The 18,682-nt window shown below is 44.3% G+C and overlaps 1 protein-coding gene across 1 annotated transcript in view; it reads right to left on the reverse strand.

Moving 5' to 3' along the window:
• The window catches only part of pnpla7b (patatin-like phospholipase domain containing 7b), a 217,252-nt gene that overhangs the window by 131,153 nt on the left and 67,417 nt on the right, over positions 1–18,682 (reverse strand). Inside the window, 1 exon segment of the mRNA XM_084338011.1 lies at positions 17,142–17,221. Within this exon segment, the coding sequence (XP_084194137.1) occupies positions 17,142–17,221 (80 nt within the window).

The raw sequence follows: 18,682 nt of genomic DNA on the forward strand, positions 1-18,682 counted from the left end.
GAGAGACACACACCTTGCTTACAAGTAACAAAGTGCTTCACAAATTCCAAAGATCAAAAGGACGACAACAACTAAAAAAAAGGAGAAAAACTGAATAGCAAGTACATGATAATCAATACACACTTCAGACAAAGCAAAACCTTTAATCACTGACACACAGAAATATCAAAGGAAAAGTGTGAAGCTGGTGATGATCCATGAACCATCCTGACGTGCTTTTTAGCAGCCAGGGGCAGATTTTGTGTTGGTGTATGTTAGAACTTTGTTAGAACTTTAGTGTTAAGAGCGATGCACTGCTCTGTTGTTCTATACGGTCATTTAGAACTGAACGTTAACTCAGTGTTAAGAGCGATGCACTGCTCTGTTGTTCTATACGGTCATTTAGAACTGAACGTTAACTCAGTGTTAAGAGCGATGCACTGCTCTGTTGTTCTATACGGTCATTTAGAACTGAACGTTAACTCAGTGTTAAGAGCGATGCACTGCTCTGTTGTTCTATACGGTCATTTAGAACTGAACGTTAACTCAGTGTTAAGAGCGATGCACTGCTCTGTTGTTCTATACGGTCATTTAGAACTGAACGTTAACTCAGTGTTAAGAGCGATGCACTGCTCTGTTGTTCTATACGGTCATTTAGAACTGAACGTTAACTCAGTGTTAAGAGCGATGCACTGCTCTGTTGTTCTATACGGTCATTTAGAACTGAACGTTAACTCAGTGTTACACCCCTTCCTGACAGGCAGCGACGCGAGCGAGCTAGAGACGAAATCGCCCGCGAGTCGCGACACTGTCCTGATATGAGGCGGCGCGTGTCCGAGTGTGTCTGTGTGTGTGTGTGTTACCTGGAAGCACACGTGGGGGGGGCCTGGGATTCTTGACCAATAAAAAGTGTTTAGGGGCGGGACTCGGCCGCGTAATCGCTCAACTAGAGACACAGCGAGCGAATATCTGAGGGGTGAACGACATCGCTGTCGCTCGCGGCAGGTCAGGATAGTCTGATTGAAACGAATACATTTTAATCATTTTCGCAATCACGCTCGCTCGCGTCGCTCCCTGTCAGGAACCGGTGTTAAGAGCGATGCACTGCTCTGTTGTTCTATACGGTAATTTTTTTTTTTTTATCTACCTTTTCTTCCATTTTCTATTTTTCTCCCGTCCCCAATTTCGTATCGTCCAATTCTACCCTCCCCTGTCTTGAACGCTGTTAGGCCATGCCTCCCACAAGCCGGCTGCAATGTGGACGAAGCCATACATTGCACGTGTCCCCTCCGGTACTCGAGGAAGCAGCCGTCGCATCTTTTCACCTGCACAGCGCGATCTCTCAGCGTCGGGGGTCTGCGTGGGAGGGACACGCCGCCCCCGTCGCTTCCTGATTCTGCTGCGCAGGCAGGCGCTAGGGATGGGTACCGAATTCGGTTCTTTTGAGGTACCGAACCGAAACACGTCGGTACTACAGAGTATCGATTCAAGTGAGATACAGAAACTTACTTTTTTTCTTTTCATGTCAACGTTCACACGCACAATATATGCTTACCTAGGATTTGACTTGATTCAACAACAAAGCAGTTGGAGCAATGGCAAGCCGAAAACGGTCGAAATTGTAGTTATTTGAAGTTAGGATTTCTTTTTTAGACTAAAGTACAGAAAAAAGGTACCGTTGGGTACCGGTATCGATTCACAGGTACCGGTACCGTATCGGTTCAAATGTGAAAGGTACCCATCCCTAGCAGGCGCACCAACCAACCTGTAGGAGTCGCTGTCCACAACGTCCGATCCCCACCCATCAGCTTCCCACCCCCTAATACTGCCAATTGTATTAGTATGAACGACCAGCCAAGCTGATAGCAATGCGGAGAGCTGGGCTCGAACCCAGCGTCTCCTGCATTGGTGGTGAGCGCCTTGCCCACTGCACCACCTAGCCGCCCTCTATAAGGTAATTTAGAACTGAACGTTAACTCAGTGTTAAGAGCGATGCACTGCTCTGTTGTTCTATACGGTCATTTAGAACTGAACGTTAACTCAGTGTTAAGAGCGATGCACTGCTCTGTTGTTCTATACGGTCATTTAGAACTGAACGTTAACTCAGTGTTAAGAGCGATGCACTGCTCTGTTGTTCTATACGGTCATTTAGAACTGAACGTTAACTCAGTGTTAAGAGCGATGCACTGCTCTGTTGTTCTATACGGTCATTTAGAACTGAACGTTAACTCAGTGTTAAGAGCGATGCACTGCTCTGTTGTTCTATACGGTCATTTAGAACTGAACGTTAACTCAGTGTTAAGAGCGATGCACTGCTCTGTTGTTCTATACGGTCATTTTTTTTTATCTACCTTTTCTCCCATTTTCTATTTTTCTCCCGTCCCCAATTTCGTATCGTCCAATTCTACCCTCCCCTGTCTTGAACGCTGTTAGGCCATGCCTAACCTCCCCAGAGAGCAGTCGCATTTTTTATCTCTCCTCCCTGCCCTCCAAGGCCTCCTTTACCCTCCTCCCTGCAGCCGCTTTTATCTCCGTACACCAGCGCTGTCTTTCTGCCTCTCTCGACGGTGTGGACTCTAAGCTGCAATTAATAACGGTGTGGATCCCTAATTACAACTGCCTTACAACTGCCTCCTTGACGGTGTGGACATTCTACTTTTTCTTCAATATACCTGACTTCCTACTCAGTCAATCAATGGATCAACTAGTAAGCTGGGGTTTTGCAGCAGTGGATCGAATTTTCTCTTCAAGAAAACAAAGTGCGACCGAACCATTATGTCCGATAGGGACATTCCAGGCCGGGTTTGCAATTGACAGTTGGAATAATTGGCGATCAATATGCCTATATTCTATTGAGATTGAAGATGTTGAGGATCTGTATCTCCTCGTCATCTTCCTGATCGGTTGGGGAGCGATCGCAATTTGGATTTGGATTTGCTGCCTTCAAGTAGTAGCAAGATTGGAAAATGCCCACATTGAACTGACAAAGCGGCTCGCTCAACACACAGCCGATGAACAATGTAGGGGTCAAATAATGTTGGGGGTCGCGCAGGACATTAGGACCGCGACAAAGAAGAAAGATCTGGATTAAATTAAAGCATTACAGAAATCATTGTAACCTGATGCAAACCACCCCCCCCCCCCGCCACAAAACTCAAGTCTGTGGAAGAAAAGAAAGAATGTTCGAGGTCAATGCAAGAGGCCGAGGAGAAGAAGTCAAGATAAGACCTGGTTTATGACGTCCGTACCCATCGCAACCAAGGACGGGACAGTATCTGACTGTCTGAAGATAAGATGGATGGCAGGCCCCCCCTCCCCTCCCCATCCTCACGCAAACCTCCCCCCCACGAGCACGACTGGCGACGTGCACGGAAGGAGGGGTGGATCCCTCGACTGCCTCACACGCCCAAACCCTAAGCCACTACCCTATCCTTAACTCCCACCCCCCACTCTCCGCCCTCCCTCCCATCCCCCAAATTCCCTCCCCCGAGGGTGCTTCTTGAAGCTCACTGACTTTCGACATAAATTAACATTGTAACAACAAATGTGCTTTGTTTGTATTAATTTAGGGTTGTGCCATTATTATTATGCAAAGATAATAATTGTGATTAATTCTGTAATGAGTTGTGTGTTTCTAGCATCCTTGACACCCAAGGACAACGATGTAAATAAGTCAAGAGGCTTTTTCGTTTCTATCCTTGACAACAATGTATGTTGGATTAATGATCTGTATATGTTGCGGAGTCTAAATAAAAACCTGAAACCTGAAACCTCCCACAAGCCGGCTGCAATGTGGACGAAGCCATACATTGCACGTGTCCCCTCCGGTACTCGAGGAAGCAGCCGTCGCATCTTTTCACCTGCACAGCGCGATCTCTCAGCGTCGGGGGGTCTGCGTGGGAGGGACACGCCGCCTCCGTCGCTTCCTGATTCTGCTGCGCAGGCGCTAGGGATGGGTACCGAATTCGGTTCTTTTGAGGTACCGAACCGAAACACGTCGGTACTACCGAGTATCGATTCAAGTGAGATACAGAAAAAAAAAAAAAATCTTTTTTTACTTTTTTTCTTTTCATGTCAACGTTCACACGCACAATATATGCTTACCTAGTGTGAAGTGCCACAGAACAACAAGTGACACTTTTGGAAATTGACATCCTGATTCGTTCCTATATGACCAGTATAATCTTTAAACTGAACTCTGGAGGATAGCTATATGATGGCTCTACTTATAAAAATGGAAATGAGCCTTTAATATCTGCAGAAAAGGTGCCTGTTGTCTGTGAAGAACAGGCCCGCAAAGGGGAGTCAACCTGGGGAATGTGCTTCAGCAGAAGAGAGAAAGCTGTAATGTGGAGAGTCACAGCCACGTGACCCCACAATCGCCATCTCGTCCCCCAGTACAGACGCTATTAAGACAATGGAAAATGACCGCCCAGGATGACAGAGTGGGTGTGAAGTGCCACAGAACAAGTGACACTTTTGGAAATTGACATCCTGATTCGTTCCAATATAGCCGTATATACCTATTTTTCACATGTAATTATATGCTTCATTATTCAATTATTCAATTGACGATGGACAATGACCTCCCAGGATGACAGAGTGGGTGTGAAGTGCCACAGAACAACAAGTGACACTTTTGGAAATTGACATCCTGATTCGTTCCTATATGACCAGTATAATCTTTAAACTGAACTCTGGAGGATAGCTCTATGATGGCTCTACTTATAAAAATGGAAATGAGCCTTTAATATCTGCAGAAAAGGTGCCTGTTGTCTGTGAAGAACAGGCCCGCAATGGGGAGTCAACCTGGGGAATGTGGGGAATGTGGCCCTCAGCAGAGGAGAGAGAGCTGTAAATGTTAACCCTTACAGACGGGAAGGGAATTAAAGGTTGAGGGTTGAGAAACAGGGAGTCCTGAAACTATAGAGGGAATCTTAAAAAACTATATAACAATTAAATGTTTAATGTGTACAGTAAAAGTTTTCATAAATGGCATGCTTATAATTAACTGTCAGTAGAGAATAATACTAAAAGAATGATGTGTAAAACTGTTTTCTGGAGGGGATCTTTAAGGAATCTTGATAAGAAATCCTATGGATGGCCTCGTGCCTGGTACCATATCACGTGGTCACCACAGACAAAGCAGTTGTCTGTTCTGAAGGAATAAGGGACTTTCTCTTACTTAAACCACTAGGTAACTAGAAGTAACGCTAGTACAAAGAAGGAGGAGTCCATACGAAATATGTATTGTATTTTGGTTTGCTAAACGAAAATGACATCCCTGTGACATCACTGTGTTTAGACCAATCGAAAATATGATACAATATCAATATAAAAAGGAGTGTAGCCCTTTCAAGAGCCAGACTTTTTTGAGAGATTTTGAGGAGATGACTGAAACACCGGGCACAAGCCGTGCCAGATGAGATGTTTTGTTTTATGCTCATTTTAACTGAATTGGAAATTTTCCAATTCAGTCTCTTTTTGTAACTTGCCTTTTCTAATTAAAAATACCTCTTTATAAATATATCCTTTGTATCCTTTCTTCTGACCAGACGGCCGGGTAAGCATTGAAATGTGTTTTGCATTGTAACTTCACCCTTTGCATTTTGATTAATGATGTAAAACTTTAGAAGTGTGGCTTTATCCAGACGGAGTAAAAGGAGAAATATGATTATGCATTAAGGACTAAAGGTGGGTTCTGTATAACTGTGTATTACAGTGGTAATACGGCCAACCGAGTAGATTAAAGCAAAATAGAATAAGTGGCTTTATCCCTACGGAGGCCTGAGGAGAAAAATGTATATGTATACTAAAGGTGGGTTCCGTATAACTGTGATTATCAAGTAATGCCATACAGTGGTAATACGGCCAACCGAGTAGATTAAAGCAAAATAAATAAAAGTAAACTCCGCAACTCCAATCAATCAACTGTATGACTGGGGGGGACGGGGGGGTGCCTGTGTGTGAGCCGGGGTCGGCTGGGTTTAAGCCCTGAAGTCTATAGACACATTGAGTCCTACACGTCCCAAACTTCGCAGGACGCTGCTTGAAGCTGGGATGCGGACCAATGAGTTATGGGATAATCAGACTGGATTCATTAAAGGGACAGACGCAGGACAACGTAAGAAAGACATTACACATAGTGGGGGCCCCCCAGGGCTGTGTTCTGAGTCCCCTCCTCTACTCCCTGTACACACACGACTGTGTGGCTCAGCGGAGTAGCAATACAATCATCAAATTTGCTGACGACACAGTGGTGGTGGGCCTGATCTCTGCCAACGACGAGAGGGCCTACCTGGAAGAGGTCAAGGTCCTGGCGGGATGGTGCCAGGAAAACAGCCTCTCCCTGAACGTCAGCAAAACAAAGGAGATGATTGTGGACTTCAGGAGGTCGGGGGTCAAGGACTACAGCCCCCTCAGCATCGACGGGGCACAGGTTGAGAGAGTCAACAGCTTTAAGTACCTCGGAGCCTACATATCCGAGGACTTGACATGGACCACACACATTGACAGTGTTGTGAAGAAGGCACGACAACGCCTCTACTTCCTCAGGCGCCTAAGGAAGTTCCAAGTCAGTCAGAAGATCCTTAAGAACTTCTACTCATGTACAATAGAGAGCATCTTGACTGGCAACATCACCTCCTGGTTTGGGAATAGCACTGCACAAGACCGAAGCAGACTACAAAGAGTGACACGTTCAGCCGAACGCACAATTGGAGGGGGGCTCCCCACCCTCCAGAACATTTACAACAAGCGTTGCAAGGGCAAGGCTAAGAGAATCATTAAAGACTCCAGTCACCCGAACAACTGCCTCTTTGAACTGCTGCGGTCAGGCAAGCGATACCGGAGTCTCAAGGCGAGCACAGAAAGACTCAGAAGAAGCTTCTATCCCCAGGCCATCAGGCTGCTAAACGAACAATGAACACTACACAACAACAACCACCAAACGCACATAGCACACACATCCACACGCACACACTCACTTTAAACAAACACACTGTAGCACCCACTCCACACACTTTATAGCACACACCCACTTTAAACAAACACACTGTAGCACCCACTCCCCACACTTTATATTTATTGATGAAGGATTGCACTACAGCTCGTACACCTTACTGTAAATTGTACCTAAATTGTACCTCATCCCATTTCTGCTTTGCACTATATAGTACTGTACATTAGTACACTGCATAGTATTGTATATTATATGGTAACTCAGAACATTGTACATATGTCTATACCAAACACTGTGACCTCATTTTCTTCTTCTAAATTACATGCTATACTATGTTATTTGATACTATCTTGTCTAGCACAGTCTCTGGAGCGTAACAGTAAGAAGCATTTTGTATGAAAGTATTCTGTACTTCTGTATGACAACTATTAAAGAAACTTGAAACTTGAAACTTGGAGGATATACAAAAGCAGGGTGAGAGTGCGGTACTGATTAGCCTAGATGCAGAAAAGGCATTCGACAGTGTTAGATGGGTATTTTTATATAAGGCGCTAGAGAAATTCGGACTAAACGAAAGGGCAATGAAGACGATCAAGGCACTATATCAGGAGCCGACAGCGAGAATTAAGGTGAATGGCAGCCTGACGGATAGAATCAGACTGGAGAGGGCTACCAGACAGGGATGTTGTCTCTCGCCGACGCTCTTCGACGTTTTCATAGAACCATTGGCACAACTGATCAGACAGACCGAGGACATCAAGTGGATAGTGATAAGGGGGACGGAACACAAATTAGGCCTATTTGCGGACGACGTGATAGTGTACATGAGACAACCAGATAAGAGCTTCCCGGCACTGATGGATCTACTGAAGGAATATGGCCACTACTCAGGATACAAACTAAACGTGACAAAGACACAGGCCTTAGCGTGGAACTATACTCCAACGACAGAAATTAGGGAGGAGTACGGGATAAGGTGGGACATGGACAGGATTAAATACCTAGGGGTGAACATTACGAGAGGGTGGGGAAGTTGTTTGAGGCGACTTATACACAGATCAATCAGAACATCAAGAAAGACTTAGAGAGATGGACAGTAATGCCCCTGGACTTCAACTCAAGGATAGAGGTTATTAAAATGAACATACTATCAAGGTTACTATACCTGTTTCTGTCACTACCCATACAGATACCACAGAACCAATTCAGGGAGTGGGACAGACTGGTATCAAGGTTCATATGGGCGGGGAGAAGACCACGGGTCAGATAAAAAACGCTACAACTACCAAAGGAAAAGGGGGGAATGGCAGTACCCAGCCTACAAGACTTATTATGCAGCATAGCTGAGAGCAGTGACGTGCTGGTGCAACGACAACTATGAGGCTAGATGGAAAGACATTGAAAAAGAAGGGGGGGGGATACAAAGTACAGGTTCTCGTAGGAGATAGGGAACTATTCAAGGAAAAAGAGGAACTGTTAGATCCAATCACCAAGTGCACCTTGATTATATGGAACAGAGTAGTAAAAACACACAAGTTGGGGAAGCAGTCAGGGGTTCTGAGATGGGTAGCACATGACAAGAGGTTCGAGCCAGGGAGGGTGGACCATGGATTCAGAAGGTGGGAAAGAGGTGGGGCAACAGTGATATGCAAAAAGAAGGGGGAAATGCAGACACTACAAAAACTGAAGGAGAAATTTGGATTAGAAAACAGGGACCACTTCAGATATCTACAGATTAGAGATTACTATAACAAAGAAATAAGAGGGGACAAAGACGAGGAACAGAATGGAATAATTAGGATGATAGTAAGGGCGTACGAAGGGGGAAAGGAAGGGTAATATCAGCACTGTACCGGGCTATAATGGCCAGCAAGGGACACACGACTGACTATATAAGAGAGAAATGGGAGAGAGAACTAGAGATGGGAATCACAGAGAAGGAATGGGATAACATATGCGAGGTGCAGCACTCAACAACAGGGTCAAGGGTATGGAAGGAATTTGGATGGAAGAACATAATCAGGTTCTTTATAACCCCGGAGTTGAAGGGAAAGTATGCACCAGCACAAAAGGCATGCTGGAGGATGTGTGGGAAGGAGGGGGCAAATCACACACATGTATTCTGGGGATGTCAGAAGCTGAAGGGGTATTGGGAGGAGATAGGGGAGGCAATAACCAGAATAATAGGATACGGGTTACCCCAGACGGGCCTGGTGCTATACTTAGGGGACTTGACGCACGAGGGTATACAAGGGGGGGACAAATATTTAATAAAGATAATGCTGATATCGGCCAGAAAAGCAATAACGAGGCAGTGGTACAAGGAAGACCCACCGACAATAGCACAATGGGAAGGAATAGTAGAGGAGATACAGGATATGGATAGGATAACGCACATGCTGAGGCTACAGGAGGAGAAATATGGGGAAAGTGGGGGGACTATAAGGGGGACGGGAACGACATCACAGAGGGAGAAGCGAATGCAACACAAGAAGGCGAAGGATGAGGGAGGAAAGAGGTTCGAGGAGGGTCATTGAACCCATGTCACACACTTTGCCTTAGTCAGTACTTTTTTTTTTTTTTTGAGGGTATTATGATTTTTCTTTATTGTCTATGCTTGTTTGGGCCCATATTATTGTACTGTTGTGTTATTGATGTCATTGTAAATGTTGTGTTGTATGTCTATAAGTGTTAAATAAAAAAATTTAAAAATTTAAAAAAAATAAAAAATAAGGGAATATTCAGTCAATATACATAATTATATACAATATACAATACAGAGTAAAATGAGTAACAGTGAGGTACAATGCAAAAATTAGATGAGGTACAAAACTTAGGGTAGGGTGCAAATGAGGTATGAATGTGGTGCAAATCTCTTTAATAATAGATAAATATAAAGTGTGTTAAAGTGAATAAAGTGAGTGGTAAGGTGAGTGTTTGTTTAAAGTGAGTGTGTACATGTGGATGTACACACCTCATGTACCCTCATGCTCCCCTGTCCCCTACTTTGCCATAGCTTGCCCCCCCACCTCCCCACACTTGCTAGCCCCCCTCGGCCCCTCCCTACTGATGTGCCCTCATCCTCCTCACCCGCCCCCCCCCCCCCCACCAACCCCACCCCCAGAACTACAGCCCAGACCAAACACCCGGAGACAACCAAACACCCACCTTCATCACAACGGATCGGGTAAGAAGGCAGTTCTCCAGGGTCAAGGTGAATAAAGCCAGAGGACCAGACAACATCAACCCCAGAGTGCTCAGGGCCTGCGCTGAGGAGCTGGCGGACACATTCCAACACCTCTTCAACCTCTCACTGAGACTGAAGAAGGTTCCCCGGCTGTGGAAAACATCCCTTATCGTCCTGGTGCCCAAGAAGGGACACCCCATCAATGACTACAGGCCGGTTGCTCTGACGGCACAGGTCATGAAGGTCTTTGAGAGGCTGGTTCTGGAGCACCTTAAACCACAGGTGAGAGGCTTTACGGACCCCCAGCAGTTTGCGTATCAGCAGAACATCGGTGTGGAGGATGCCATAATCTACATGGTCCACAAGGCCTACTTACATCTGGAGAAGCCGGGCAGCTCAGTGAGGGTAACATTCTTTGACTTTTCCAGTGCCTTCAACACTATTCAGCCTCCACTACTGACTGAGAAGCTGTCAGTGATGGGGGTGGAGGACGACTTGGTGGCCTGGATCTTCAACTACCTCACTGGCAGACCACAGTGTGTCAAACTGCAGGGGTGCCACTCGGACGTGCTGATCTGCAACACTGGCGCCCCCCAGGGAACTGTATTGGCACCCTTTTTATTCACCCTGTACACCTCAGACTTCCGCTTCAGCTCCGGGAACTACCATCTCCAAAAGTTCTGATGACTCCTCCATCGTTGGATACATCACCAACAACAACGAGGAGGAGTACAGAGCTGTGGTGGAGAGATTCACAGAGTGGAGCAATGAAAACCACCTACAGCTCAACATCAGCAAGACGAAGGAGATGGTGGTAGAGGTAGACCATCAGCGGAGCAGGAGGAAGCCCCCAACTCCCATCATCATCCAGGGGGTGGAGGTGGAAATGGTGGAGAACTACACATTCTTGGGTGTTCTCATGAACAATAAACTGGACTGGACGGACAACACCGAGGCCCTCTACAGGAAGGGACAGAGCAGACTGTTCTTCCTGAGAGGGCTCAGGTCTTTTAATGTCTGCAGCAAACTGCTGCAGATGTTCTACCAGTCTGTGGTGGCTAGTGCCCTCTTCTTCGCTGTGGTATGCTGGGGGGGCAACACCAACACAGACAAAATAAATAAACTAGTCAAGAAAGCAAGCTCTGTGGTGGGAGCGGACCTGGATAGTCTGCAGGTGGTGGCAGAGGGGAGGACAAGGAGGAAGCTGTATGCTATCCTCGATAACCCCTGCCACCCCCTCTATGATGAGCTGACCGCATTGCGGTCCACGTTTAGCCACAGACTTATCCCCCCCCTGACATACCACAAAGCGCTTCGGGCAGTCCTTTGTCCCGGTGGCAATCAGGCTCCACAACCAGGCAGGGCCAGGACGGGCTAACTGCTGTGGACTGGAGGAACTGGGTTGTGGACTGTAACCAATTAATATCATGATTGAACTCGTTTTTTTCTTTTCTTCCATTCGCCACTTTTAGCTCTATTTTAGCTCTTCTTTTTAGCCCTATGTATTTGTCCATCTTCGTTTATAACACATACTAAATAAGTGTATGTTATGTATTAACTGTTTCTATTAACTGTTTTTTAATTGCTGTGATGGACATCTGAATCTCCCCTCAGGGATAAATAAAGTTTTTCAATCAATCAATTCGATGTGTGTGCAGCAGTGAGTGGATGATGGGTTGTTAAATAGTGTCATTGTCGTTGAGCATCCTGATGGCCTGGGGATAGAAGCTCCTTCTGAGTCTCTCTGTGCTTGCCATGAGACTCCGGTAGCGCTTGCCTGACCGCAGCAGTTCAAAGAGGCAGTTGGTTTATACCTAGAGCATGAGGTTTATACATTGGTTGGTGGGTGCACAAACGCACACACAAAATGGTGGGTTCTGTATAACTGTTATTATCAAGTAATGCCATACAGTGGTAATACGGCCAACCGAGTAGATTAAAGCAAAATAGAATAAGTGGCTTTATCCCTACGGAGGCCTGAGGAGAAAAATGTATATGTATACTAAAGGTGGGTTCCGTATAACTGTGATTATCAAGTAATGCCATACAGTGGTAATACGGCCAACCGAGTAGATTAAAGCAAAATAAATAAAAGTAAACTCCGCAACTCCAATCAATCAACTGTATGACTGGGGGGGACGGGGGGGTGCCTGTGTGTGAGCCGGGGTCGGCTGGGTTTAAGCCCTGAAGTCTATAGACACATTGAGTCCTACACGTCCCAAACTTCGCAGGACGCTGCTTGAAGCTGGGATGCGGACCAATGAGTTATGGGATAATCTACCTAGCCTCTGCTTATGACTCGTACTTAACACCTAGGATTTGACTTGATTCAACAACAAAGCAGTTGGAGCAATGGCAAGCCGAAAACTGTCGAAATTGTAGTTATTTGAAGTTAGGATTTCTTTTTTAGACTAAAGTACAGAAAAAAGGTACCGTTGGGTACCGGTATCGATTCACAGGTACCGGTACCGTATCGGTTCAAATGTGAAAGGTACCCATCCCTAGCAGGCGCACCAACCAACCTGTAGGAGTCGCTGTCCACAACGTCCCATCCCCACCCATCAGCTTCCCACCCCCTAATACTGCCAATTGTATTAGTATGAACGACCAGCCAAGCTGATAGCAATGCGGAGAGCTGGCCTCGAACCCAGCGTCTCCTGCATTGGTGGTGAGCGCCTTGCCCACTGCACCACCTAGCCGCCCTCTATAAGGTCATTTAGAACTGAATGTTAACTCAGTGTTAAGAGCGATGCACTGCTCTGTTGTTCTATACGGTCATTTAGAACTGAACGTTAACTCAGTGTTAAGAGCGATGCACTGCTCTGTTGTTCTATACGGTCATTTAGAACTGAACGTTAACTCAGTGTTAAGAGCGATGCACTGCTCTGTTGTTCTATACGGTCATTTAGAACTGAACGTTAACTCAGTGTTAAGAGCGATGCACTGCTCTGTTGTTCTATACGGTCATTTAGAACTGAACGTTAACTCAGTGTTAAGAGCGATGCACTGCTCTGTTGTTCTATACGGTCATTTAGAACTGAACGTTAACTCAGTGTTAACTCTTTCAGTGCCACTCACGAGATTTCTCGTGTTTTTTTATAGGTGGTTGCTAGCCACTCACGAGATTTCTCAGATTTTTTTTTTTTTTCTTTTTTTGCGATCTGAAAAATTATTGCATCACCCGAGTCTACCCGAGTATAGCCGAGGGGCGCCGATGATCACTGTGGAAAAAAGCGCCCCCTGTCGTCTCCCAGATGACATAAGTGATTTTGGAATGGACTCAATGAAAATGAATGGGGAAAAAAATCCGGTACTCCACATTTTCCAGTTCACTGATCCAGCCGGGGTTACCACAGTTCATTCTGGAGCCTCAGATCCCCGCGGATCATAGAGATCTACTGTGTCGCGTTGGATCCATACACTTATCGATTTTTTCGAATGGTGATCAGGAATTGGAATATACCAGTTGGATACCATCTGATGTCAGGTAAGGACTCTGTGTTATCAGTGGTAGGATAATCGGAGTACGTTTGATGAAGTTATAAGCCGTTTTGTGAAATGTCTTCTTTCGGTTTCATTGTAAAAGTCCGAGAGGAAATCAACGGGGCGATTATCAGTGCGTGGCCGTAATGTGCGTGCGTGCACGTATAATATTGATCATCTAGCGTTTATTTGAAAACGATTCATAAAAAGGCCGACGAATATCAACGTTGTGGAATATTCCACTAAAAGACAATTTTCATAGAATGCTCCAGAATGAGCTGTTTTTTATATCAAAACGGGGGCTTTTCTAACTGCTCTGAAACGGAAACGACGCGATAAAAAAAGAATGCCTTCACAGCACTGACTGGAAAATAGTATTTGATAATGCGATGGGCAGATTAGACACATAGCCATAATTTAAAACATAGATTAGGCGATATTAACGTTAACATTGGCGCGGATGGTGGCATTCAAGCGGTAAAACGGAAAACCAGGCATGGCATTGAAAGAGTTAAGAGCGATGCACTGCTCTGTTGTTCTATACGGTCATTTAGAACTGAACGTTAACTCAGTGTTAAGAGCGATGCACTGCTCTGTTGTTCTATACGGTCATTTAGAACTGAACGTTAACTCAGTGTTAAGAGCGATGCACTGCTCTGTTGTTCTATTCAGTGTTATGAGCGATGCTCTGTTGTAAATGTTATTGTATATTTTTATTGAACCATTTTATCACACATTTTTACTCTGTCTATTCTATTTGATTATTTTTAGTATTGCCTATTTTTAAACTGAATCAAACCGCACTTTTTTTTTACTCCGTCTATTCTATTTTATAATTTGTATTACTGAATGAAACTGTAAACAGAGCGGCCTATTGGGATGTTAGATCCTAATGTGAAACACTGTGATTTACCTTACCTTGCTACTAGGGGTGGAACGATACGCATTCGAACCGTACACCGTTCGGCACGACCTCCACGGTTCGGGCGTCTGTGTATTGTACGGTTCAGGGGATGCGCAAATAAAAAATAAAACTTCATTTGGCACGGAGCCGGGAGAGGTGAGCGCTGGCTGCAGGCCGCAGCAGCACTGCAGGTGCTAGTCAGTTTGTGTAAATGGCAAGCGCAATATAAATCAATCTTCATTACGACTTACATCTTGCCATAATGTTAGCAGTTTGTACAACACAACGCACGTTTTAACTATGGTAGCCCGCCAGCTAATACAGTCAATGCAATGTTATTGTAGCTACTAGCTAGCAGAGGAGAAAATGGGAGTCTGAGAGGCGGGGTGTTTAAAGACAATGATAGGCATTTATTCAACATCCAAGAAGGCTAACATACAACTGTGTTTTACTAACTCAAACCGGGACTATTGCTGCTTTTCCACTGCATGTTATCAACACGATTCAACTCCGGTAACGTTAAGAGTCGAGAAGGTCCGTGGCGCTAAAATGTCCGTGCGGTCCCCCAACCCATAGATAGTTCCAACTCACCGAATTACTTTAATCCACCACAGTTGCACTCAATATTTAAATAATGTTAGTCTAAAATAAATGTAGACAGATAATGTACGTATTTTAAAAATAGAATGAACAGTGCAGTGTTGTTTTGAAACAGTACAGTGTGTGTGTTAGTTTGATGTATGCTGCAATTTATATTGATGGCCTCCTAATTTTGTTTATTTATTTATTTTAAATAACTGACACTTTTCCCTTTGATAAGAAATCCAGCCATATTCCTTTCATTGTATTGCAAATACTGCACTTTAATTTCAAGCGGAAAACTAATCTTTCCATTAACACATTCCCTGCCATTGGTTATATCCATCAATATAGCCAGTCTGCCACCACTGTAAGCCTATGGAGATGTTCACCTTCTTTGCAGGGCTATAACTTTTTAAATTGTATTGCTAAATTGACATTACTATGGCCCATTCAACATCGATTATCTATCGTTCAGAATGTGGGAACGTTATACTTTTTCATTCATACATTCATACAAAAATACCTTCTAGAATTTTTATCGTTTTCTGCAGTAATTCCTAGAACGTGAGTTATAGGCCTAAACGCATATATAGATTATCGATTGCCGTTTATTCCCTAGACATGCTATATTAAAAAATTCAACTGTATATGATCGTATACGTTATGCGTCATCATGCGCGGAGGTAAGAGGCGGGGGGTCGTTTATAATTCCGTGATCGTCAGTAAATGCTTTATGTAGTATGGATTGATTTATTGATCAGATGGTTTGCAGTGAAATGAATAAACAATTGGGCTGAAAATAACGTCAGTGTCCTCTTACCGTGCGTCAAAGAGACTGGCGGTGAAATATCCCAAGTATAGGAAGTCGATCGCCTAGGTCCATTTCCAGTTTGTATGTCGCAATAAACGCAGAAATCATATCGATTATTACGTTTATAAAGCGATCCATTATGTACATAGTGTCTGTCGGGAGCCTTGCAACAATGTCTGACGGCCGGATGAATTTAATCGACGCACACCCCACCACTTCCTGTTGTTCGAGTGTAACTCGCCCGACCATCCACCGGGCGGCAGTATTGAGCCGTCGTTGTATTGAGCCATAGGGTCCAGATGCAGCGTCGGAAGTGTATATATGAATTATGAATGCCATGGCGAAAAAATGAAATATTGATCTCAATAACGCTGTACAGCGAGATCTGGCGGTCAAAGCATGGCGGGCAATAACGCTTTACAGCGTGGATGGCGGTGGATGTGTTAAGAACTGACAATCAGGGAATTTAAACATTGTTGACATTGTTTTTTTGTGTTTATTAAAGAAAGGTGTTTGCACTAAGTTAATACTTTGACAAATGTAGCCTATATTTTTCAGTCAGTTCGGTCTTTGTGTGCCAAACATTATTTAAGGCTGTAAACACTGTAAACCTTTTTTTTATAAATGAGAAGCATGTTTAGATTTTTTTGTGTCAAATTTAAAAATAAATAAAAAACAACATATATATCGAACCGAACCGAAAACGTTTAGCCCAAAAGCGTGATACGAACCGAACCGTCGATTTTGTGAACCATTCCACCCCTACTTGCTACCTCTATCTTTTTTATGCTCGCTTATGCCTGTATTTGTTACTGCTGTGAAGCACTTTGAACTGCAATTTCTGTATGAAAAGTGCTATACAAATAAAGTTTATTATTATTATTATTATTATTATTATTATTATTATTATTATTATTATTATTATTATTATTATTGTGATTTAGGGAGATGCTGAGAAAGGCATCAGTTGTTAGTCTGACCGCTGTCCACACTACGTCCGCGCTGTGCCAGAGGTGGAGAAAGTCACTACTGCGCACGTGTCCCATAAAATGTCCCTGCCAGATCGTCCCGCGAGTGAGAGAGTGATCCCAATGTGCAGTGCATTGCATAAAACATAAAGCCTATGTTTTCATTTCTTAATCTGTTAAAACAGCCTATAACAGATTGAGAAATTAAGTAAAATCTTAAAATGTGCCCGACTCGGAGCGATGACTAGATGGTGTCCCTTGTGCACCCCGGTGACGTTATACCTGTCCAGTGCAGCGGAGCCCAGTCGCTGTTTGATGATGTCACTGGTCAGGAGAAGAGTGGGGCCTGCAACAACAGGAACAGAGGTCATCATCACACGCCTGTAAATACCTCTGCATGCGCTGGGAAAAAGATAGTTTCAGTGGACTCACTGTTTTGGTGCTTTGCCAAGAAACAGCTGTGACTAAAGTTGACTTCCTGTCACTTTTGTCGTTTGATAAAACAAAAACCTGGCAAAATTGATAAGATAAGATATTCCTTTATTGATCCCCTTGGGGAAATTCAGGCATCATAGCAGCATGGGGGGAGGGGGGAGGGGAGGTACAGGTAGTAAAAAAGCAGTGTAAACAATTCATTATTACATCTTGGTGAATAATGCTTCTTCTCTCTTATAATATCCCTAATATCCCAAATAATATTGGCTCTTTCCATCGCATACGGTCAATCAAGATGCCATTTCCAGGCTGTAGTGTGGTTAGTTCAAGAAGTTAAGAACACAAGGTGTTTGTATCGTTCTAGTTTGCGTACCGATGGCACTCAGTGCGTGTAGTGTGGTTAAGTTTCAAGTTTCAAGTTTCTTTAATAGTTGTCATACAGAAGTACAGAATACTTTTATACAAAATGCTTCTTACTGTTGCGCTCCAGAGACTGTGCAAGACAAGATAAGTATGAATTTGTATGGTTAGTTCAAGAACACAAGGTGTTTGTATTGTTCTAGTTTGCGTACCGATGGCACTCAGCGCGTGTAGTGTGGTTAGTTCAAGAACACAAGGTGTTTGTATTGTTCTAGTGTGCGTACCGATGGCACTCAGCGCATGTAGTGTGGTTAGTTCAAGAACACAAGGTGTAACTGAGGGGTACAATTCCCTGACTGTATTGATAAGTATGGTATCATTAAACCACTACCGCTTTATGTACTTTAATTACTGGCCATACAGTACATGATATATAAATATGATGAACACTTCCCACAATGAACCGGTTCCAAACCAAGGTGTAATCAAGTATTTATTGCAGCAAAAGGTACATAATATACTTCTCTATTATACTTTGGATGCGCTTATAAGGCAAAGGAATATGCGTAGGCAAATCAATAATGAATGTCCATTCTCTGGTTACGCAGGAGGTAATTATACAACCTGAATCTTAGGGAATTATATCTATGGTACACTAGTAATATATAGCGGGAGATACTGGAAGGGTCCCCCCGGTTGTAAGCCAGCAGGGGTAGAGGATCTGTCGGTAGTAGAGAGTCTGGTCAACGATGACTAAGGAGACTCCAAGTACAGGAGACGGTGCAATAGCCTCTTGATCCACAGACGAATACAGCTGTTCTCCGTAGACTGTAGCTCCACAGTGAAGAAAGCTAGCCGGCCTCAGGCTCTCTGAGGCGCCGACTCGACTGGTCTCCTCACAGGGTAAATCCAACACGTGTAGGCGTCGGCGATTCTCCGCTCCATAAATCACAGGACCAAAACAAATATAATCCAGCCGCAAAGGGCTATGTAGTCGTCGGGTAGATTAATC

This window comes from Notolepis coatsorum (genome assembly GCF_963971535.1).
Source record: "Notolepis coatsorum genome assembly, chromosome: 1".
Lineage (NCBI taxonomy): Eukaryota > Metazoa > Chordata > Actinopteri > Aulopiformes > Paralepididae > Notolepis > Notolepis coatsorum.